The following is a 25,089-nucleotide window of genomic DNA, read 5'->3' as shown; positions in this document are numbered from 1 at the left end:
ACATTCCGTGGATTTCCATGTGTTGAAAAGACCTGATATATTTTTTGCGTTCTTGTTCGTTGTCTTTTGTGTCTGATGCCAAGTAATGAAACTTGTGAAACAGAAAACATCAGGAAAAAAACACGGATGAAAAAAATAAATGTAAAACAATACCAAGTTCAATAAAGCGGAATCAAAATAGCAGCAGAAAAAAACATTAAATAGAGGGAAGAGTTCAAAACCGTTAAAGATTGAAACTAAAAAAGTCAACGAATCAAAAACTGAAAAATGAGACTCCCTGTCACTACAATAGTGAGCAGGTGTAATTGTATTGTCTTTATTTTTATTGTTTCTGTTTTACAGATTTTGAGGCTGGATTTGGGAATTATTACCTGCCTTTCGTGTTTTATTGTTCTCTTATTAAATTTCTGCTAAATAGTTTTTAATCATGGCTTTTACTCTTTTAAGATCAGCAATAACGGTGTTTCCACCCCGTCAAAAAGGAAGATGTGACTTTCGTGTGTGGAATTCTACTATGATTGGATATGCATGCTATAAACAACCTGACGGTACCCTTCTTGGAGATCCTTTTAACTTGGTGCTGACTCAGGTCTGTAAGATTTACGTAACAAAAAAAAAAAAAAAAAAAAAAAAAAAAAAAAAAAAAAAAAAAAAAAAAAAAAAAAAAAAAAAAAAAAGTGACGCCTGTTTTGTCCCTTTCAATTTGATTTTCGCTGCTGATATTTTTTCTTTTTCTGTACTTTTAATGTTTATAATTGGTTCAGCTACTAGTATGCAGTGTGGAGAGGCTAATTATGGATAGAAAAGCAAGTTACGAGCCTGAACAGTCAAATTAATGTTGCCCATTTTCTGCTCTGACATTGCTATATTGTTAGTTTATTATAGCAGATATAATTATTGAATTATTAACTGCCAGATATTAACAGTAAAAAAAGATTTGTAGTAGTTTTTGCAATGCTATTGAGTGGAATACAATTCTCTAGCAGAAGTTGGTAACTTCAGCTCGTCAGATTAAAACAAAAATATTAAAAATATTTTATAATATAATTTTTGTATCTCTAAATTCACTGTAAACTAATTTTTGTGTCTTGCTACCAAGGAAGATTAAAACTCTATAGACAAAAAATAAAACCATGACTAAAAAGTTGTCTTTGAGTAGTTATGAAATCTCATGAGCGACCAAACTTTTTTGTTTTTAGTGAACATGCTATTAATTATTCAACTAGGAACAAAGGTGTTAATTGGTAAAGTATTCTAATTATTAACAGTTTTCAACACAAGTTTAAATTTGGGAAAAGTTGAGAATGAGGCAAGTGCTTTAGCGTAAGATTGTCCCAGCTGATATTGAATCTGGTTTTTGATTCTAGTGTAGTACTGTAGCATTGTCGTGTAACAGTATCTTGTCAACTACTGTCTGCGTACGGTGCTTTGATTAAAAAGACTAAACACATGCAATCTATTAAGCTGACTGTAGATTAGCAGTGCTTGGCGACTATAATTATTATTGGATTTTGTTTTGTTTGGGGGGGGGTGGAGATATAGGCTAGAAAAGTATTAATACGCGCTGTCGATTCACTGATAACATCATAAATGCCAATTTAGAAAAAAATGCTGCTAAACAGAGGTGTAGAATCGAAGTTTTTTAGTATTGCTATATATTGAACTATTCCTTTGCTTCTTGGCAATCCCGTTCGTTTGCAACTCTATACAAGTCACTTTTTTTGCAACCTCGAGCTTTTCTCTCTGTAAATTCATCTATTTTATTAAGTTTTCTGGACAAAGTCGGTGCTTTGTCATATTTTGCTTTTATAATTATTTAGTCTTAATAATTCGTTTTGATTTTTAGGCTGCTCAAAAGCTTGGTTTGGGCTGGAAAAGGGACGAGACAAGATATATTACCCCTCATAGTTCAGGCTGGTGACGGAGAAGCGCATTTTTTCGATATTCCTGAAGATTTGGTTCTTCAAGTACCGCTTCGTCACCCCAAGTAAGTAAAAAGATCGTTATACTCGTTGCCTTCTAACCTTCATAAGATTTAAACTGGACGAAAAGAAATGGGAAACAAGGCGAAACTGAATTTTTAGTAATTTTACATAGCTGTAATAGGACTGCTACAAGTCAATAATCCTATTATGGGTTGAATTTAAAAGCCTTACAGGGATACAGATCTTTCCAGTATTTTAGTTTGTAATAAGATTGTCGCTAGAGTTCAGTATTCGACATTTTATTTGGGATTAGTTGTATCCAATTTTATCAAACAGTTCGGTGTAACGAACTGTAAGTAAGGAATGACCCGGCTCAATAGTAACTGAAACTCTAAAAAAGGGATTTTGATACCAATAGATACATAAAAAGAATCAGATTTTTATGTTGATTTTAAATATATAAGTTTCATCAAGTTTAGTCCTACTCACCAAAAGTTACGAGCCTGAGAAGATTTGCCTTATTTTCGAAAAAAGGAGGAAATACCCCTAAAAGTCATATAATCTTAATGAAAATCACACCATAAGATTCAACGTATCAGACAGCCCTATTATAGAGGTTTCAAGCTTCCATCTGCAAAAATGTGGAATTTTTTTTTTTAACATCAAGTAAAAAAATTGAGTTTTTTTAACTGAAAGTAAGGTGCAACATTAAAAATTAAAACGACCAGAAATTATTACCTATATGAGGGGTTTGCCCCCTCGTCAATGCCTTGCTCCTTGCGCTAAAGTTTTCTTAGTACTTTCAAAAGAGCAATTTATTCTAATTAAATGGCCTTTGTGATTCAAGGGTTATTCTTAATGAATTGGAACAAAATTCGAACTCTAGCGTAGAGAGCGGGATATTGACGAGAGGGCGAACCCCTTCATATACGTAATTATTTCTGTACCTTTTGGGTTTTAATATTGCTCCTTACTTTCAGTAAAAAAAAAAACTTGTTTTTTTTTTTAATTAATTAGAAATCAAATTGATCCAGGATAATTAAGACTTGACTAATCGAATCTAATTTTAGTACGTGCGAAATTGAGTCCAATTTTAGTGTGTTTGGTTCAGTTCTAATTGATCCCAAAGGAGCAATTGTTTTAAGTAGTATGAAGTATGACGGCACTAGACCCTTAAGGTCCAAACTGGCGGTGCTGATCTCTGTTTCGTGGCCTTTCAGCCAGGAACTGCAATGGGGAGTTGGGGACACCCTTCCTGCTCTCCTTCCCTCTCGATGAGAACTTTTAACATATTGAATAGCTCCTTACTACAGTTCGTTACCACGAACTGTTTGATAAATTTAAAATAATTGTTTTGGCAAATAAAAATAACGAATAAAATAAATAAAAATAATAATAGAAAAAAACAATGCCCCTAATCTATTCTGGTTGAATAAAATAAATGGTACGCAGTACAGCCCAAGTCCTTTTAACTGAAAGGTAATATAACTGAAAGTATCAAATTTTATTTTTATGGAACAATTTGGATAATGAAATGAAGAAGATGCTTAATTTTGAAGGAAAATTGAAAGAAAGTTTCTTAAATCAGTATGTATATTAGTTTTGTTTCTTTTGGAGGAGATTTGATTCTATTTAAATTCAGTTTTGATTTCTAGTTGGTTTTTGAGTGTAATCCTACAGTATACACATGGTATGTGGTTGCTGCCCCCTTTGCATTATTATTATTTTATATCTTTCTTATTTTTTATTTTTTATTCTTTTTTTTCTTTCTATCTTTCTTATTATAGTGAACATAAATGACGTAGGGTATTCACCCCACGTCAAACGTTTGGTTTTGGGTTAATCATATTTATTTTTGTTCCAAATTGTTGTTAAAACTATATAAATATATCAATATATAAAAAATAACTATCTTAACGTTGAGTCCATTTTCCTTTCTATGAATCCCTTATAATTTGTTTTTTAATTTCTGGATCAAATTTGATCTCGAGATCAATTTATATTTGGTTAGTTAAGTAGCCGTTTCTTGATTAATTCCTGACCATTTACTGGGTCAGGTGATAGAAAATATATATATGAAATCTTGTATTTGTGATCTATGTGTAATCAGAAACGTGATCAGATGTGTGATCACATTGAACATTTGACCCGTGCATTTTTTTTTTCGTCCGACTATAAAACATTAAAGCCATTTTCTATAATTTCATTGATTTGGATACATATTTAATTTATTGTACAATATGTCGGCTGTGTCCAAAAAGGCTTTTGATGGTTCCTGACCATTTCATATAGTGTTTTGTGGTCCAGACAGGTCAGACAGACAACTTAATTCGTTTTCGATGTAACTATTCTAGAAGGATCGTGTTTACGTTTTAATTTACTTCATGTAATGTAGAAGCCCTTCGATTCTAACTATGAAAAAAATACAACAAACAAAAAACCATAGGGCTTAACAAAATTCCTTTCTGTTACTAGGAGGCGCGGAGCTTTTTTACGTATTTTTACAAAGCATTTTAAACTCCTTCACTTTTTGGATTTTGTAGATTCTCATAGATTAGTCGACTTGACGTTTTAGTTTATTTATATTTAATTTGAATATAAAAATGGAACTTTAACTTATATTGGAGACATTCCCAGAATCTTTTGGAAAACCGTTACAACGAAGGGAGGTGCTTAAATGTTTAGATAAGCCAGGAGGTAATGGGCGTGTGGCAGTTGAAGAGCACATACGATAAAATCTTTCCACCCTGCAAGTTCTAGTAGAGTAATTTTTCTCCGTGCTTTAGCTGTTGTTTTTAATTGTCTACCGCTAGATCTTCTAGATTCAGCATTGTTACCGTATTTTATCTCTTGTATTTTATCGTGTTTTAACTTTCAGAATTTCTTTCTGCTTTGTCAATGAAAGAAAAGTATGCCATGAAATATCTTATTGTGATAATCAATAACAAACTACACAAGTTTAGTTTGGTTGGGCTGTTTATATCTCATAACTAACTCTATATTTTTGAAATTTATATATTGTTGAGATTCGATTGACTTTTTTCTTAAGTTTGTTTTTTCTTAGGTGGTAAATTTATCCAACTTTAAGGTTTCCCAATTTGAGATACCCTGAGTAATTTATTAGAGATTTTTTTTAAATGTATTTTGCTTATTTGTTAAAATTTATTATGACATTGAAGAAATGTCATAAAGAATTCTATTGTTATTTTGCGATGCATTGTGTATGGCCAGTTTTGATGATTTTGTTTCACTTTACACTCTCGAATTTTAAAGCTCGAGAAAACATATTAATTTGAATTTTTGTTCGTTCATGGCATTTTTTTCAACGTTCTCTTTATTTCAGATATGAAAAATTCACCGATCTTGGCTACAAGTGGTGTGCCCTCCCGGGAGTGTCATGCTTGAAATTAGACTGTGGTGGTTTAGAATTCAGTGCGATACCCTTCAGTGGCTGGTACTCGGATTCAGACATAGGATCACGTGATCTAGGAGATAAACATAGATTCAATCTCGCACCTGTAAGTAAATCAAATATTTTGGGTTAGAAATTCGATTTATCGCTTCCTGGCGGATTCAAGTGACCAAATTAATATTTTTTAAACACCTTGATATTCGATACGTTTTTTTTATCCCCCTCCCTCTCTATACGACAACCTGTAACCACAAGATTATAAGCCCCTCTACCCGCCGAGTTCTGCGTTCTTGTTACTTTGTCTTTTTGGACGTAATACCTTATATTAGGTATTGTTTTTGTTTTTTAAGACCACACTGCCTTTCTATGACGAACAAATAAAAGTTCGAATAGGGTTAAGTCTTTTTATTAGACAGCGAAATTAAATATAACAAATCGGGATATTTTGACCTACAACAATGGTCGATCACCAGTGGTCGTATACAATCAAGTATATAACTTTAAATTCAACAACATTTCGTTTGCAATTGGAAGAAAAAGAAGTTTGTGCCACCTTCATTAGAAATTCAACTTGCATGTTGGCGATTTTAAAGAAGCAAATTTGCTACTCAAGACTTAATGAACCCTGTTAATGAACTCTCTCTGACAAATCTAGTGAACAACCCGAAAGCATTTCTTTTGTTCTGTTTAAGTACGTTTGTTTTAATTTTAAGGCCTTAGTTTTTCTGCTGAATGACGACCACTGGTGTTTGTGGTCGAAATATCAAGATTTTTTATATCTGTTTTAACTGTCTTATAAAAGGACTTATTACCATTTCAACTTATATTTGTTCGTTAGTTTGTCGTGAAACTCGGGTGTGCTTACGGATAATAATAAACTGATTTCTTAGTATAAAATCTAACCTCTTGGGTAGTAAAATTCTGCTACTCAAGATCAGGATAATTTTACATCCCTATCTTTGTGAATTATACTCTTTATATTAGTATGTTACTTTATACGTTTTATTCTTTGATTTTGCATATTTAAGGGGTTAGGCTGCTGAAACTGTCTCATTGTGTCAACAAGTGTTAGAAAAGAAAATAAAAACAAAAGTATGACTTTTAGTTAAGTAAGCTTAATTGACCTTGTAAGTAAGCTTAACCTTGTGGTTTGCTAATAGTTTTTGCAATATCTAGGTGATGGCTGGTATCATGGGCCTGAACACAGAAACAAACGAGAGTAATTGGCGAGACTTGGCCGTCAGCGAGCTGGTTGTCGCTGTAGCGCACAGTTTTCGGGTAAGTTTCTCTGCTTTTCTCTTGGCAATTATCAATGATATTTTATGCTTTTTAGTCAATTCACTCTCATGCTTAGCTTGAAATTAGTGTCACATTTGTGATGCTTATGTTTGACCAATCAAAATTTTGTTTTGAAGCAGCACCGGAGCTTTTATTTTGTTGTTGCCATCAGTGGTTTCTGACTCGGTAACGACAAGAGATGGAAATTACAAAATCTTGTCCGGCACGAGCATCACAAAATGTATACCCGTTTTTTTAGCAAGGAGCAAACCGCAACTGTCCCAACCCAAGTTGGTCGTACTTTGATATCATGGTGACAGACTAAACTTAAGAAAGTATCTAATCTAAAGAATGGTTGGATCTCAGCCAAACTGGTTTTAAATAAGAGCAAGCGCCCATGCTGCGACTTCTGTTAGTTTGTTGCTGATTCGGCTAATATGAGGAACGAATAGCTAAATTCTTCTGATCAGTGGATTTGCTAGAAGGGACTCTTAAAGAAAGGTAATAGAGTAAAGGCTAATGTAATAGCTGATTTTTGGCCCTTGCCCGATCTTAGGAAAGAAAAGGGATTGCTTTCTAATTCCTTGTCATCAGTTTATCTCATGGGAAGTTATAGGATCTTGGCCAACCTTGGTCGAAAATAAGATTCTGTGCCCTAATTCTGCTTTTTGGCGGTCCGTAACCATTTTGATATGGTTGGGAGTATGGTTATTCCCTAAATTCTTGTCACGTTGATATTTACTAGAATGGTTGGTTAAATCTCAGTCGCACATGGGTGAAAGTAAGAGTAAGTATTGTGTTTTTTTTTCTAGAAGATCTGAGTTGATTCAATATTTGTTTGTGTAAATGGTCCCTAACTTCATCTGAATCGGTCATTTACCCGAACGAGTCGACTAATATTCACAAACCTTGCCGGGGAGTAAGAGTTAATGTTCCAGTTCTACCATTTTGTGATCAGGGCCTTATTCGAAGCCTGAGGTCAAGATATCTTTCAAAAGGGTCGGTAATTCTCAACCCAATTCAGTTTAGAAGTGAGAGTTGAATTTCTTACTATGTCCTTTGTGTGTTTAGTCCCTTTCTGGAGGGACTATGATTATATAAAATATAGTTATAGCGGTATCTACCAAAAATCAATTTTCAATCTGGCAGGTCTGAAAAACCAATCACAACCATTAAAATCAAAACACGCGCAATGAAAAATCAGTCCTTATGGCGTAAGTTTAGGGAAGTAATTCATCGTTGTCACAAAGGTAGTTTCTGTAATGCTCCCAGGTAGAAAGCTGTCTTGGCTGGAAATGCCTGAGTGTGACTTGAGTTCAGCCCTTGTTAAAGTGGCTGATGCTTTTGAATAAAACTCGCATTTAATGAAAATAGGGAGGTCGAAGTTTCATATAATTTTTATGGTGTATAACAGTGTATCTGCACAACGCTTCCTAAACCACATCTCGGAAACATTGTTCTTGAGAATCTGGTCAAGCTTTCTCAAAACAAATTGCTCTGCTCAAATCAATATGAAAAATTGACTAAGCAATACTAGTCATCAAGACTTTTGTCGAAGCGTGACAAGTTTTTCCATCACACAGAATAGTCAAGGCTCGCCTGTATAACTTAATAAAACGTGGGTACACTGTTCTGGCAGTAATTTGAGGCTTATTTAAATAATATATAATCTTTTTGGATCCCTCCTATACTATCCCTGATGAGTCGTGATTCGAAAGTATTTCAAATTTCTGTAAAGTCAGAAAGAGGGGGCAATTTGGTATGGGGAATGGGCTGAAGGGATTACTTTGTTGTGGCTTATACATCAATTAATAAAAGAAAAAAAATGTTGTTTTTTTTTTTTGTAATATCGTAATTTGTAATTTTGTATGGTGTACCTAATTTGTGCTTCAGAATTAGATTGTGTTTTCTGTTTCTGGCATGCCCCCAGTTATCTAAATGATTTTATTTTGTTAAGTTTTATTCTTGTTAATAAACTTAACTTACATAAAATATTTCATACATACATTTGTATTTATCAATTTGAGAATCCTTTTTTATTTTTATTTTTACTGAAAATACTTAAAAAAAAGTCGTTTTTTAATGAAATCCACCAGGGGAAGCGATTTGAGTCTTCTCCAATTGATGGCCATGGTTTACACATAAAACTATTATGAATGTGGTTATGTATGACTTGAAACATAACCTTTAGTTGTTTTATTAACCTTATTTTATGAATGAAGACCCAATAGATGTGTTAGGTCTCAAGAGCATAAGGAAGCTAATTATTTTAATCTCTAAAAAAAGAAAAATACGGCATTTGGGCTTTAAAGTCCCGATGGAGCCGATCCTCATATCTTGGCCCTTCAGCCAGGGAGACAAGTGGGGGGTTGGGGGGCATTTATCCTCGATTTCACATACCTTTTCTGTTTGTATTCCCCATTTTTCTCCAGGAACTCATCTAGAGCTGGGTCAATTCTGTATGAGCTTACAGAGTCAACTAGTAGTACTTCAATCAAGTTGTTCAGGCAGAGCCTTTGTACAGCCTTTTGTTTTATCTATAGTGATAGTACATGCTTCTTCTGGATACTTGGCTTTACTTTGTACTCCTTTTTTTATTTCAGGCCCAGGGTTAGTTGGCAAACCGAAAATATTCATTTTAGATGGTATTGGCAACGGTGCTAGACATATGACCTATGTCTTATGATCTGAAAGTCTGCAGTCAAGAGAACCTGAATCTAGTACTCCTACCAACGGGCACTTTGAATTAGATACAAAATATTGTCAATGGTGTCCTGAACCGTGGATGATAAGAGAATCGTATAAAGAAAGCAAAGGTGACCTAATTAGGAGAAACCGAGAGACTGTGGATTTTTTTTGTATTTTCAGGCTGTGAAGAAGGCTATAGCTCTTATAGTTTGGCAAGAGGACCAAGATTCATAAAAACGTTTTGCAAGGTCATGAAAACATTCTACAAAACCAACAGCCTATTGGATATGGCGGTAATTGTGATTCGAGACACGATTGCGCTAGAAAAAAGATTTGTACAAACTTCCATTTTCTCATCAACTCTTACGAGGCAAGTATTTTGTTTGCCGAAAAGAAGAGGATGAAAAGGAAAATAAACTCTCCCCTCTTAGCTTCCATCCCCTTGAAGCAATTTATGTAAAAAAGGGTAAAGCCCTCTTTTTTGGCCCATGACAGTTTTGACCCAAATTTGGATCTACATGACTTTACTGTTAGTGATCTAGAAAGCATTGAGTTTGAAAACATACTCGTTAGTTGTGGCTTCACCATAAGAAAGTATAAGAATCTTACACTTGAACAGATCAACGACAATGTATAGAACTTCTTAGGGGAAAATTTTACCGAGTATCAGTGTCCTTGTTTAAATCTCTAGTCACGGGAGTAAAAATGACCATATTGCCTCATTTGACGCTAAGTACAATAGACACGGAGTGGTTGTAGAACCTTTTCGGAATAACGAAAAAGACTGCCCTACACTTGTGGAAAAACCAACAATATTCATAATGGATGCGTGTAAAGGCAGAGGAAGAATGAATGGACAATATGTGAGATTGAAAGAAAATTTTGTTTTTGTAAGTATGTTTTTGTTTTTATGCTGATATGTATTTAGTGTTGTCAGTTCAAGGAAATTAGATTTGGGGGAATGTATATTTCAAAGTCTATGGGTTTTGGGGGTATTTTTGTTGTTTTTTCAATGAAAGTTTTCAATAAGGCCATTTTTTAATGGAAATACCAAACAAATTCAACATAAGGGGAGGGGAAGCATAATCGTGCGTGGGGGGGGGGGGGTAAACCACTTTGCTTTGCTACTCTCTCCCCAAGTGACACCACTGGATGAGTTTAATTTGGTAGCTAAATTTTAATGCTAAGTTATGGGCCACTCAAGACCCCTTGTAGGCTTAAGCCCATATAATAGGTCTGATAATAAGCCTAAAGATGTTATCTAAACATAATCATCATGTTAAAACATGGTGAACACAAAAACACAAACGCAGAATCCAACTGGTAGAGGATTTTGAACCACGGATGGCTGAAATTGAGTCCAATATTACAATTAGACACAATAAAGTTCACGGTCATTTCCACCCTTTTTTTTGGGGGGGGGGTGTGCACTTCCTAGGGACAAAATATATTTTTGTACTCAAAGTACATTTCATTTCAGGCATTTGAGACCTTGTTGTTTTCTCCCGTGCTTCAAAAAGCTCTCTCTCTACTAACGTCAGTGACAATACTTAGAAAGTCTTCGTTTAAACTCTTGAGTGCTCCAAATAAAGCTGGAATAAGCCTCCTCTCTTTTGCAAAGTAGCCTTCACACTGGGAGGACAGAATTAAGAATTCAGCATTAAGGGAGATTTTCGGCCATGTCTTTAGGTTTATATTTTGCTCTCTGTAAGCAGTGCTGCAACAAGTACTCCAAATTCTTACTTAAGTATCAAGTATTAAGTACTCATTGTTTTTTTACTTAAATATCAAGTAATAAGTACTTTCCAAATTCTTACTTAAGTATCAAATATCAAGTACTTGCCAAAATTGTACTTAAGTATTACTTCAAGTACTACTTCAAGTATTTATTCTATATATATATATATATATATATATATATATATATATATCATGAAAAGAGAAATCACCAATGCAACAGCACAAACACAAAAAAAAAAAAAAAAAAGAGAGACAGAAGGAGAAAAGGAAGATTGTTTTCCTAAATTAGTGATTAATATAGACCAGCACTTGAATGAGGCCTTAACCCTACTCATCCATACAATCACATAGGTCAAACAGCATAGCCATACACAATCAACCATAAAGAATAATCCATGGACAGGCAGTCATGTCGTCAATAAGTATAAGTCTTCATTTACCAAACAATAGAAAAAATAATATAGACAAATAATTCAGAGGCAACACCCAACACAAGGGCTCATCAGGAGAATACACTGGCCTATATAGGGTTTCGCCACTCTAAATTCTCTACCCAGCACAGTGTTGTGGCTACCACAGAATATCCATGGCATCCCCGTGTCAGGTATCACCCCCAAAATACATGCCTATGAAAAAAAAAAAAAAAAACAGCAAATGTAAAACAACCAAGTAAAACCAAAACAAGCTTATCCTGTTAATATATCCCTCTTTTTAGCAACAATAGGTAAACTAAATATTATAAATTTTACCAAATCACAAATATTAACACATTGCAAAAAACCTGAATGAACTAAACAATTATAGAATTTATCTTTACCATGTGGCTAATTTTTAAGAAAATCCGCTCAATTAGAAACACAATTCAAAATAAATGGCGCTGCGACAACATTTCTCGAACCTCCGAAATTAGTTGAACATTTCTTTAAGTATTTCTAGATAATTCTTTTGATATTTATTTAAAAGTTCGTTATAATGAAAACTAAATTTTTTAAATTGCCAAGTTAATTTATTTGCAGAAAAACCTCTTGATATCAATTTTTGGCTTAAGATTTTACATCTATTTTTAAAATCAATATAATTACTACAAATCCTTGCATAACGAAGTAACTGTGAGAAAAACGCTGAATATGTGATATTTGAGTGTATATTACTTTCAGGGAATGGGAAACTAATCACTTCAAAATCAAAATCATCCGTTTTATTATACATTTTAAAACTTAATTTATTATTATCACAAATATTAATATTTAAATCTAAGAAATGATCTTCATGACCAGCGCCGTGACTAGGCTCAAGAATAAGCTCTGATGGATATATATTTTTAGAAATATCAATGAAATCCTTACAATTTAAGACCAAAATATCATCTAAATATCTTTTTTTTTTGACAAAGCATGTTTTAAATTAATTGGATTATTCTTATCCATCATATATTTATATTCTAGTTGACTTAAAAACAAGTCAGCTATAAATGGGCTGGCATTCCCCCCCCCCATGGGAATTCCCACAATTTGCTTGTACAAATCACCCCCAAATCTTATATAAGTATTGTATAAAACAAATTCTAATAACTCAAAAATCATATCCTGAAGGCTTCTTAGCCCCTTCCCTATAGAATGTCCTCTGTCATTCCTCTCTTGGGAATCTTAATCAAGAACCAAAATTTCCGTTTTATCGTTCTTAACCGTTTCCCTTGTTCGGTTGGTACACACCCAATGAAGTCAAAGAAAATAATCTTAACCAATTTTCAACACAGCGGCTTAAAAGCAAAAGACTATCAAAACAATTAAGTGCAGTCAAAAAACTTCTGATTGGATCAGACAGATCACATGACAGGATTAATACAGTGCACATAGAGTTGAACTTCTGTCGATTAGTGTTCAGTCAAATCTGGCACGTTTGAAAAATACAGGATTATTCTGAAACATCGGAATGGTGGAAAAAATATTGAAAATAGAAAAATAAACTTTGGATTGACTTTAAAATAGATAAAAGGTAATAAAGTAGTTCATTCTCTGATTCAATAAGTAAAAACCTTAGCAACAAAAACACTCTAGTTTAAAAGTAAGCAGCCAAGTGAGTCAGTTGCAGACTTTTTTAATAAGAGAAATCAAAGCTCAATAATCAAAAATAAAAAAATCAATAGATGACATGTCTCGCCCTCGGCACCTTTACAAGGAAACTGCCTCAAGTTTTCAAGTTAAATTTCCGACGGGTGTTCATCAGGTCGTATTTTTATAAATTCATCCAAACTACCTATTTTAAGGGTTCTGGGTTTTGTTGATAATTTTCAGAAACCGTTAGGACAGATAACTGTGTTGCCTGAGCTAGACTTTCTAGCTCAGCCACTTCATCAAAATTTAAACTTTCAGCATTGGCGTAGATAAACCTAGGGAAGGAAAAAACTTCAGAATTATAATACTTTACCTTTGTGGTGTTTGATGTTCTTGTTCTCGTTAATTGACTTGTCCTCACCTGTTACTCTAAACAATTTTTACCTACCAAAAGTTTCTTACCCGGACATATACGAAAGCTATAATGCTGCTTTGTCCTTCGTCTTTAGATTAGTGAAAATATTATTTTTTTAATCATACCAATTATCTTCTGAAAAACAGGATACAAACGTAAGAAAGTTTTTGAATCCTTTGTAGGTTTTATCAGATGGCCGTTTATTGTCCTTATAGACATCCCCGACAGTTCTTGGACCAAGAATGGCGAATCTTTTAAAATTTTCTAAATTGACCCAGATCAATCTTTTGCATGAGCACAACTCCGCAAGTGACAAAACGTGTGTCAACTGCAATATATGTCACATTTGAATAGTCTGGGAATTACAAAAATATTATCAAAGGGTTACTCAACTCTTTTTTCTTAAAAAAAAAAACTTTCTTCCCAATCAGGGCCCCATTCCAACGGAATTCCCTTCCTCAAAAGCTTATTTAGAGGTTAAACTAAATCACATAGATTCAAGAAAAATAGTTTATACCTCTTGACCAATCTAATGAAGCTACGCAAGTCACTAACAGTACGAGATCTGCTTATCTTTTGGATACTGTCGAGTTTATTAGCCAGTTGGGAAATACCCCGAGAAGAAACAGAAAAACCAAGCGGCTCAAAATTCTTTTTCAAAACTCGAATTTCTTTATACCTTTCTTCACATCACACTCCAACGATCTGGGAAAATCTTTTCTAAATCCCCAGGACACTCACTTCCGGCGACTGAAATAAAACTGAAGCCCGTTGACATAACACCTTAGTACTCACGTTACTACCTTGAGGAAGTTTACGATACACATATTGCACACTATCCGGTCCGGTATACGAATAATATTGTTGGCTTTCTTCTGCCAATGTTACATTGAAAAGGCCTGTTTTAAATCGAGAATGCTAAAATTTCTCTTTGGGCTAAGGTGGGTCAGTACATCCTAGATCCTCTTAATACGGCAGGCACTGTCCCTAGCTAGACTATTAATCTCCTGGCAATTATAGATAACCATTTTATTTTCCAAACTCCACTCATGCTTAGGAGGTTTTTTCTCCTGAGATTTTGCAATAAGGAATATAAGGCTACAATAATCACTTCTACTAGGTTTCATAATACCTACGTTTGTCACCGCATAAATATGCTGTTGCAGAGCCTCCTGTATTTTCAGTGGCAAATTACAGGACTTTGGTTTATGTGGTGGTAAACTTTAGTCAATATCTACTCTAAACTCTATAAAACTATTATTACCTATATCATATGCATGGACTGAAAAAATGCTTTTATATTTCACAAGCAAAGCAAAAACAAACTCTGAGCCATTATCAGCTGGTTTTGTAACGACCGTCATTCCCTCAGGTAAACGTAACCTTTCCTTCTACCTAAAAACAACTTCTGCTGCGTTAATTGAGAATCGGTCTAAAAACTATTCTCTTAGACATCACTACGCTACCAGAAAAAGATAGACTAATCGACATATCATTTTCACAACTCAGGAAAGTCAATGTGTTGGTCCGGAAATCAATCGTGCCTACTACTTGGTGTATATCCCAACCAAGAATAATATCAAAGCCTAAGCAAGAGACCCCCGAGAATTCTAAAAAAATTTTCCACAAACTATTTCCTTCAAAACTTGTTACATCTGAAACTACTTTTAATGAAACAGGAATTGCCTTCGAATTCCTATCAATAGGTTTTATCCTAGCCGAATCTTGCTCAGCGTTCATCTTTTGTTGGTCAAGCCCTACAAAAATTGCTAATCAAACAATAATGTATGGCAATCAGGATTTAAAAAAGCTTGGCACTCAAAACTATTAAAGTAACTTTCTTCATAATAGGGCACCGATTGAAACTATATTATGTCCAAATTTGCTACGTTTCAGGAGAACTTTTCAAAGTTATTAAGATTGTTTTCCTTGTACATTCAATAGAGGTCACAGGGGAATAACTAAACTGTAGAGTTATCTTATAATTATCGGCTACGTACTAATGAAGAAATTTTCACCTGCTAAGGTCGGAACGTCAAAAAACTGGACATAAGATGCTGGTCTTGTTATTTACATCACAACTAAACAACAGTAAGTCCTACTTTTGGACATAGGATAGTTACAGATATAACAATCCCTGCTGAAGAAAGGCACAGTCCATCCTATGCCTGTACTTTATCAAAGATTTCACCATATATTCTTTTCCTTTTCAAGCTAATAAATCCTCATCCAATTTTCGTTCATAAGCAAGTCTAATTTTCTTACGATCACCGGATTTTTACCCATGGATGAAGGAATTAAATACGTATAATGGAGTTATAAAATGGACTGCTTCTTTTAAATACCATGGGATTGTAATTGATGAAACCTTATCTTTTAAGCAGGTTTTAACTTTAACTAGTAAAATTCTGGTAAGAGATTTAGGTATAATAAAAAAAACTCCAGCATTTTTTTCCTAAATCTGTCTTCCGCCATCTTTATTCTTCTCATAGACACCCGTATATACTTTATTGTTCAAGTATTTGGCAATCCACTTTTCCATCTATCCTAAAACCAATAAAAGTTCCACAAAATTACGTAGTTAGGCTTTTAGCAGGGATTACTCCTCGTCAGTCTGTTCGAGAATATTATCCAACCTTGAAAATTTTGTCAGCTGCGGGCCTCTGTGAATTTTACGTATTGTGGGTTATTTTCAGATTACTGCAGGATATTCAACCACGCTGTTTTACTGATTTATTATGCGTTAGATCTTTTGTTCATTCACGCGATACAAGAGGTAGTGTTGATTTAAGTGTACCTAGAAGCATTTCTTCCCGTTCGTGTTTTTTTGTTTTAAATAAAGGTACACAGAAATGGAATAGTTTGACGAGTAATATAAGGTGTATTGGAGGCCCCGTTATATTTCGAAAAACCATTAAGGAACTGCTTTTTGTTGATTAAGAGTTTTGATTCATTCATTTATTTTATTTATTGTGGTGGGTTTTGATGATATGTAGTCCCCAGAGGAAAAGTGAAGTAATGAAGTTTTTTTCATATTTATAGTTGAGTGTGTTGGTGTTAGTGGTGTCGGTGGACTAGTGCTATTTTATTATATGTGTTTTTTTCTCTATCTCCACCTTAGACAAACTGCTTTTTAGGGGAGGTAGTAGCCATTTTTTATTATCTGTTTAATGAATAAATCCTTCTCTCTCTCTCATATTAGAAATATGACAAAATAAGTAATAAATATTATAATTTTAAAAAAGGAAGAACAAAACCAAGCTATTCAGGATCATCTGTTTCAAAGCATGTTTAAAAAACCTATGGGTGAAAGGAAAAACCTACGAGACCCTGCCAAATCAGGTTTTCCTTGGATGTTACGTCATAGGGCTTACATGCTACGTAATAGAGAGCGTTTAAAAAATCTGCAAGGGTCAGAGTTTGTTCACTTCATGATTTCTTTGCATGTTACCTAATATTTTGTTTTGATTCTTTAAAAAAAAACCTGCGAGACCCCACCGAATCAAGATTTCCTTGGATACGATGTAATAGGCTTTGGGTTTTATATAAGAGTGTCTTTTCTTTTTTTAAAACCTTCAGGGCTTCTTTACTCTAGATTCTAAGATTGTTATGTTTTAAAAACTTGCAAGGTCTCCCCTCAAGTAAGGCATTGTCCTTAAGTCATCCCAATATTTTCACGCTGTTCTGCCATTTCGTGTTAGAAAACAAGGGATTTTTTATGCCATTTTCTATGGCCAAAACCGTTACAGAGACTATTTTTTTCCTATTGACTAAGGTTTCCTAGTATCTTTATATCTTTAGGAAAACAGAAGCGTCATCCACTATTCGTTCTAACGGGAACCGATTATTTTTCTATTGCCTCCTGAGGGTATAGAAAACGGGTATTAGACCGGGATTCCCCATCAGTGCTCTATTAGATTTTGAGAGTAACACATAAACTTTTTAAAAAGGAATATGTCTCAAAAATATCATCAGGTAAGCCAATCTTTCTGTATACCCCCCTCCCCCGACCAAAAATAAGGTGTGCATACAAAACTTTAACCTACTTCAATTCTTCACATTAGACAAACACCTAAAAAACCTCTCCCTCCTGCTATTATTTGGTACTCTCAGTGATAGAATAATCTAATTTTTTCGCAAAGTACCTTACCGTGTCTTTCGTATCCTGTCGGCAATTTCGAAGCACTTTTCTGACAACTAAATCATATCCTAGATGGCTGCTAAAAAAGACATAAACAAGTAATCTGGCTTAAAGTATTAGTGATACCTTTCCGTCATGCAAGGGCTTATTTCCTGCTGGACAGTTGCTCTTGCGATATTTATATAGGAGGGCATTCCTTTTGTCAAGCAAATTTGAACAAAATTAGACTACAAGCGAATCAGAAATTTACTGACTTATGCTCAAACATAAATATTGATTTCACTGTGAAATGCTCTAAAAAAAGTTTATTTTATCTAGGCATTAAATGAAGGCACAGAAAATATTTTTTCCTTATCGTAATTAAAAAAAGCTACCAAGCTTCCTTTTGACAATAAAATCAATTTATTTGAGAGCCCTCCTTTGCCAACAATAGGGTTAGATACAACCCTGAAATTTACTCGTTCTATAGCTTTTTTCTCTGGAGTGCTGTGTTATACATATTTCTCGTAAAATTCTAGTTTTGCTACTTTTTGCTATCTTGAAAAAGAGGATATGGTTTCGGAAATGATATGGGTCTACAGAATTGTCCTAGGAAGTTATTTTGACGCATGTACAGAGCTCATTTTATTGCTATTGAGGGAAATAAATGTGAATCAGCGCACTTACATCCCAGCAAAACCCTGCGTTTACAATTGTATCCTGTATTTTTAATTCTTCCTCCTGGAATTGAAGCACTAAATTAACAGATAGCTGATGTAGCAAATTTTTTTCAAAGCTTTTTTGAAAAGAATTCCTTTTATTCTCAGGAAAACTACTTCTAAACTTACAGATGATAATTTAAATTGGAGGGGGAAACTTACTAAGGTTAACGAAGTTTAAACTTCCCATAGTGGAAAGGGGTTTACATATCATTTGCCATCCATAGCCTCGTATCATTAGGGCATTTTTTTTAGGGGGGACCTCCTACCGTTTAGGTGAGTAGAGGTTTAACGAGTTGGACTTCAGTGAGTAGTATCCTTGTATGCACTCTTAAAACACAGATACCCTTTAGCTTCCAATACACACATAGCTTTTAACTCCCAATGCACCCACATCCTGATGCTTTAAGTGCACACATATTCTCATTCTTCGAAACACAAATATATCACATTATCTCAGTTTCTGGTTGATAAAGAAATTAAAGGAAACGATATTATTTGAGTTTCGTTTGCCAAGTATTTCGTTCAATAATTGAAGAGAGTTTGAAGTGACATGATGTCTAATAAACAAAATATCTACATGGATTCTGATATGCAATTGAAGGAAATATTTTTTGTACTCTAATTATATCGAGCATACTGATTCATTTGACTGGCTATTTAAGTTTTTTTTACACCGAAATTTGTAACGGCACCAAAATTGCAATGACTATATCTGGCCAGTTTGTGTAAAGAAATAGTCCCGAACATACTGGTTTTTCATTACCGGGTTCGCGTATGAGTTTGCGTCCATAAGTCCCCCTCCAAAACCCCAGTTTTCCGTGTAAAGCCCTAAGCTCCCCCTTCAGGACCCAATAATCCCTCCTTGGCCCCAGTGACTCACCCCCCAAGGTTTTGTCTCCCTGCTTTTTAATTATTGTTTTTGGAACGAAATTTATTACACTTGAAATTTTATAGGGCCCCCATAGTACTCTGTGGTTGGATATCGACAGTATTTTTTTTTACTAATTTATTTTGAAAAATTAGTTTTAAAGTTAGAGTTTTTTTCGTTTGTGGCCATCCCCATAGTACTCTGGGGTTGGACAGCGACAGTAGATTGTTTATTACATGTTTTCCCCAATGTTGATTGTGCACTTAAGGATAAACACTTGCATCATATTAATGAAAAAATGGAGATGAAATATTCGAAGAATGTATGTGCACACAAAAAAGTTATTGTTGTGCTGAATGCTGACAAGGATAAGTATTTGAACTATGAGACAAGCACTAATGGAGATCTTATTGGAAATGTATGTATAAGTTTTCATGACAGTGAGAGATTAAATTCCTTTGGTGTGTTGAAAAAATTCAACATTGCTGATGGTGGATATGCAAGAGTAATATTTCCGGAGAAGCTAATGCCGTAAGATAATGCAAGTCTGAAATTAATAGTTGACGACGAGGGCCAACTTCTTGCTCATGGTTCTAATAACACGTTTCCTGTTGATAGATTCTGTCGCAATCTTTCCGATATTAGCAATCATATGAAAGCTAAGGGGAAAAAAGATGTTGTTGCATTAATGTCGTAATGCATATCATGTCTATGTGCCAAAACTGCAAACCATGTAAAAATAATGTGGAAACAGGCAATGAAATCGAAAGTAAAATAAAAATGGTATTGGCAGACAGCATTCCTGTCTGCCAATATGTGAAGAAGTTATCACTGAGTCCTTATTAAATTTCATATGGCTCAAAAATGGAATAAGTGACATGTGAAGAGAAAACATCATGAAATATTTTATGGAATAAATTCAAAGTGTTCATTTTTTAGAATGATATTCAACTTACCATTATTTCAATAAGAATATTTCATGCATTATTTTGTTATGTCTCCATTAAATTCAAGGTATGCTAGCAAGTTAAACGCTTAGAATGTTTAATAAAAATCCAGAGATAGAAGAAGAGGAACAGAGAGACAGGTATTCAACCGCTCAGATACAAAGGCACAGACACAGACTAAAAACACATATAACCATATAGTCAAACACAAAAACACACAGAGACAATCAAAAACCCACTCAGATACAAAGGCTTAGAGAGAGAAAGAAAGAGAAATAGAGAGAGAGAAGCAAATAGCTGCTCAGGCACGCCGACACAGAAAGAGAGACAGAAAAAAACAAGCAAAAACACACAGAATCAGACACACAAACACGGAGACAAGCAAACACCCACTTACGTAAACAGGAAGGGAGAAAAAAACAAACAGCTGCTCAGACAAACAGGCACTGAAAGAGAGATAAACCCATAGATTAAGACTCACAAATAAGAAGATAGACACACAGACAAGCAAACATCTCACTCAGACACACAGGTACAGAGATAGAGACATGCAAACAATCGCTCAGACACATAGGCACAGAGTGAGAGAGAGAGACAAAAACACATACAAACACGCGGAGTCAAACATAAAGACAGACACATTATTTCTAAGTCGTTACTGAGGAATGAATGGATTCAATGAACTCAGGCTAATATTCATTTATCATATTATCATAACAGGAACTGGGTGGCATGACTGATTTTTGTTGTGGTGCCAATAGAGCAATTTCTGCTCATAAGAATGGTCCATGCCACTTTAACTATTCAATGGAACAGGGTAAGATTTACATTAGCTCTCCCATTGGCGATGAGAAGGTTATTCTCAACGATAATTTGAGAGATTTTCTAGATTTTAAGCAAAATATAATTAATGGTTGAAGTGATGGAATCAACAGTCGCATGGATCGTGTTATTTTTGCCAACTATCCATCCGGCTTCTCATCTGACAATTTTATATTTAATTACGCTTCATTCTTTGAAGCATCGGGAATTGACAATAGCAATATCCCCCTCCTACGTGTTATTGAACGGAAAACCACTCACGAAAACATTTACCACTATAATATAAAGCACCTTCAATATATTCCAGTCAACACATCGTATTTGGAGCTCTGTCAGTTAACAATAAGTTGTCAATTAGGCGATCTTGTAGCAATATCAAAAGGTTTGGCTCTGATTACATGTAATTTTTGACCCATTCAGTTAGTTGGCTAATAGAAAAAAAAACTTTTGTTTGTCCTGATAATGAGTACTATGTTGTTACTCTTGGAACATGACAATTGTGTCATGGAATGGACTATTACAGGGGTAGTGTTAGGACAACCTAACACTAGCATAAAAAATCCATAGCCTCAGAGTGGGCACTAATATTTCACCAAGTTTAGTGACATTTGCTTTTATTAATAAGGATGTATTTTAAAAAGGAAGAGTCTGAATAAAAAAAATTCTTTATGTGTGCATTTCTTTTTGTTAATAAACAAAAAAACGCCTTAACCTTTACCAGAGACGCTTAGACATTCCCTGTCTAATGGGAAGAGATGGGAATATATGTAGGTGGGGTTAGAATCAGGTTCAGCATTGCCTCTCACATCAAAAAGTCAGAACACATGTGTTTGCGGTGGGCGTTATGTCTCCTAGCCAGAAAATGTCTTAGAAATTGACGCAGCTGGGCTTAGACCTAGATTAAAGGTCAGATACCGCCCAGACTTTGTCTCTCGGGTTAATAGACTACACATACTTGCTTAGAAGAGGAAGGGCGCGTAGAAGGCCTGAAAATGCAATAGAAAAGCTACACCATATCGAAAAATCTGAAGACCCCTCGAAAAAAAGGAATCGTACAATCTACATAGGGATACGTGGTACAAACCATTATCCCTAGTTCTACTTACAACAGCAATCTTCATGTTATTTTCCTAGCTAAAAAAAAAAAATTTTTATAAACCTACTTTTGGGTGAAATAACATAGCTTCTTGAGGATTTCGGTAGAACCAAACTCAAAGTAAAATAAAAATGGCACCAAAGCGCAATTTAAATACCAGACAGGTGCAATTGTGACGCCACTGGGAACTAATTTTAACAGGCACCGCTTTGTAAAATGTTCAGTGATACGATACAGTAATACACATACACTTGAGAATTAACAAAGCGGCGTTCACATGCGTGTCTAGCTAGAATCCCCATGTCTAGACACATGTCTGGCAAATAATCAATATCTAGGCAACTACCGTTCACAAGTAAAATTTGGTGCTTTGCTAAAATAGTTACAGCCAAGCATCCAGTTCTAGACTCTAGAACTCCAAGTCTAGAATTTTCGACTGCAACCAATCAAAATGTGTCGAGTTCGACCATTTTCCTCATCTATGTTATCATCTTTAAATTGAAACTTAATTTTTGTTTCTTCATTATTTTTTCTCATTTTAAACAAATACGCAACATCAGGCATAATAGCAAAGCACTTCCCATTTTAATTATTTTTTCCCATTTTAAACAAATACGCAACATTAGACATAATAGCAAAGCACGCTAAAGCTATTGTTTGGCCAGTCTCATCAAATATCTTAATGACACTAAAAACAAGAATTACAATTTTAAAAGTTTAGCCAGCATAAGCTATCTTTATTGGTAAGAAATTTCGACTGAAATCCATTTTAAACTAAATTTGTGGTTTAAGCACTGAATTTTACTAGTGAACGACAGTTGCCAAGAATTGGATTTCTGACCAGACACGTTTCTAGATACACATACGACCGCTGCATAATGAAAAGTTCCAGTTTCAAAATCTAACACGTTTTGAGAACTATCCATGTATAAAAAGTAAAAAAACACATTTATAATTTATAACACCATAACCATTGAAATCAGCTTGTTTAAGCATCTTGGCTATATCTTCATCAGAGAGTGTTTCATCCACATTAAAGGAAAATACTGACGTTCTTCTATATCAACTCAGTCATTTCCATTTTTGTCAAAGACCTCGAAGGTCTCTTTGATCTCTTTTTCAGCATTAATGCCGTTGAGACTCTTAGCCACAACAATCAAGTTTTCTTTGATTTCTTTTTCAGCATTAATGCCGTTGAGACTCTTAGCCACAACAATCACAAATACTCAATCGCACCGTTTCACAAAAATAGTTTTTTTATAGCTTTCTATTGTATGTAAGGAATAAATTTTTTATTTGGATTTTACAAAACCCTCTAAAGTTGTTACAAGACTTTTATGTGTCTAATCAATTTGTCTGCTCAATATGATCAATCAATTTGGTTAATCAGTAATCCAGGGGATGTCTACCTTGGTCCGTAAGAATACCAAAGGCTAGTGGTTTTTCGAAATATGTTAAAAGTTTTATTTTCTTGCTTTTGGGAAGGAATGACTGAAAACTGCTTTTGATATCCAATACATTTGTTTTTTTAAGATTAAGAGAAAAAAAAATTCACTTAAAAATAAATAGTTTTTGTAGGAGAAACCAAAAGAACTTTTTCTTAGACATTCTGCTCATAAACAAAAAGAAGAAAAAAAATTCCAACCGGAGCCGTCCATTTGCAACTGGACTGCGAGAAACACTGTTTTTGACTCAAGAAAACTTCCACTTGCTTTTAAAGCAACTTTGAACCCTATTCTAGATGCCATTTTTATTGGTGACAGTTTTCGCATTTAAATTTTTCATGATTGGTTGTAGTTATTCTTTTGGGAAACTTGGACGTCTCTTTATTTTTCAAGGGATCAACTTGAATTGTATTAGATATCTTTCTACTGCAGCTCTGCATAATTATTGCATTACTTTGTTTTACGTTCTTCAGTTGAATTGTCGGTACTCAGTACTGTGAAAGACGGGAAAACTGTGATTAGAAAATGTTTTTCCCATATAATAGGAGTTGCTGTAAAAACAAGTCTATTCTTGAATGCTCAATAGAATTCCTACGCTGTGATAGCACGACGGATAGATCTTCCGGCAAAGGACTGGAGTTCAAAGTTAAACTGTTAAGGAGGATTTAGAACAAAATCAAAACACACTATGTGCATGCAAGTTGTCAAAAAGGTGTGTCAGCAATATCCATGGAATAGTTTAAGGTACTAAGTCGAAACTTCCCAAACATATAGAAACGGTTGTTGAACCTTTGCCGCAAGGTTGGGCAACAGGGCTGCAATTTGCCCTGCAGAGAAGACCCAGCAACTGAAGCGTTGAATCGAAGCCCTATGCACCATCAATGGCTCGGGAGGATGTTTATCCTTTTGAAAAATAGAATTCCTGAATGTTAAAAAGGAAAAACTTCAAAGAGCGAACATGTTTAATTAATTTAGCTTGCCAAAAGAGACGTAATAAGATAGTTTTAATTCCGTTCACTGTTCATGATTGATCTTGAAAGATGTCAACTTAAGAAAGGCGCTGATTCTGTTTCATCATTCTGGCAAAAGCTGGAAATAACAGAAACTATCAGTAAAAGAATAAATAAAATATTATAAGAGATTTCTGAATAAAGATTAATTATAATAACATCGAGAAAACACGATTAAGCTTCGTCACACCGATTTGCAACCCGATTTTGAGCCAAGAAGTTTGGCAGTCCCTCCAAATCCGGCAATACCTGCTTATTATTTCCTTGTTTTAATGTGTCTTGGACCTCTAGACTCACTAACACAATCATTGTACTATGGCTATAAGAGATCTTGTGAACTCCTTTAAACGTGCATGGTCTAATTTGTGGTATAACAAGCGTTACCATTGATTGGAAGACAGTGCTGTACCCAAGAGAATAAGTAACTCACTTTCCCTTCCAACCGAAGATAAAACAGAAAATCCTACCACTGTAACCAAATTGTTTTCTTAAGGGGGGAGGGGGGTAATATTGCTAAAATAGAAATTTGGTATTTAGCGATAGACAA

The 25,089-nt window shown here is 34.5% G+C and overlaps 2 protein-coding genes across 4 annotated transcripts in view; both read left to right on the top strand.

Annotated features, from left to right (window-relative positions):
• Positions 1 to 11,186, top strand: part of LOC136032975 (nitric oxide synthase 1-like) — a 31,436-nt gene extending 20,250 nt beyond the window's left edge. The window contains exons 5-9 of one of the 3 annotated variants that reach the window (XR_010618833.1): positions 448 to 589; positions 1,847 to 1,987; positions 5,269 to 5,443; positions 6,514 to 6,615; positions 9,219 to 11,186. Coding sequence is in view for 2 of the 3 variants with exons in the window: in XM_065713480.1 (XP_065569552.1) it covers positions 448 to 802 (355 nt within the window). In the remaining variant the exon portion in view is untranslated. Of the gene's footprint in view, positions 1 to 447; positions 3,281 to 5,268; positions 5,444 to 6,513; positions 6,616 to 9,218 lie in introns of those variants that run through there. The other 2 variants (XM_065713481.1, XM_065713480.1) reach the window with 2 other exon arrangements.
• The window catches only part of LOC136032973 (uncharacterized), a 74,607-nt gene that overhangs the window by 30,767 nt on the left and 18,751 nt on the right, over positions 1 to 25,089 (top strand). The window lies entirely within an intron of this gene.

This window comes from Artemia franciscana, chromosome 11 (assembly GCF_032884065.1).
Source record: "Artemia franciscana chromosome 11, ASM3288406v1, whole genome shotgun sequence".
In the NCBI taxonomy this organism is placed as follows: domain Eukaryota; kingdom Metazoa; phylum Arthropoda; class Branchiopoda; order Anostraca; family Artemiidae; genus Artemia; species Artemia franciscana.
This window is presented reverse-complemented; position numbering and strand designations above follow the sequence as displayed.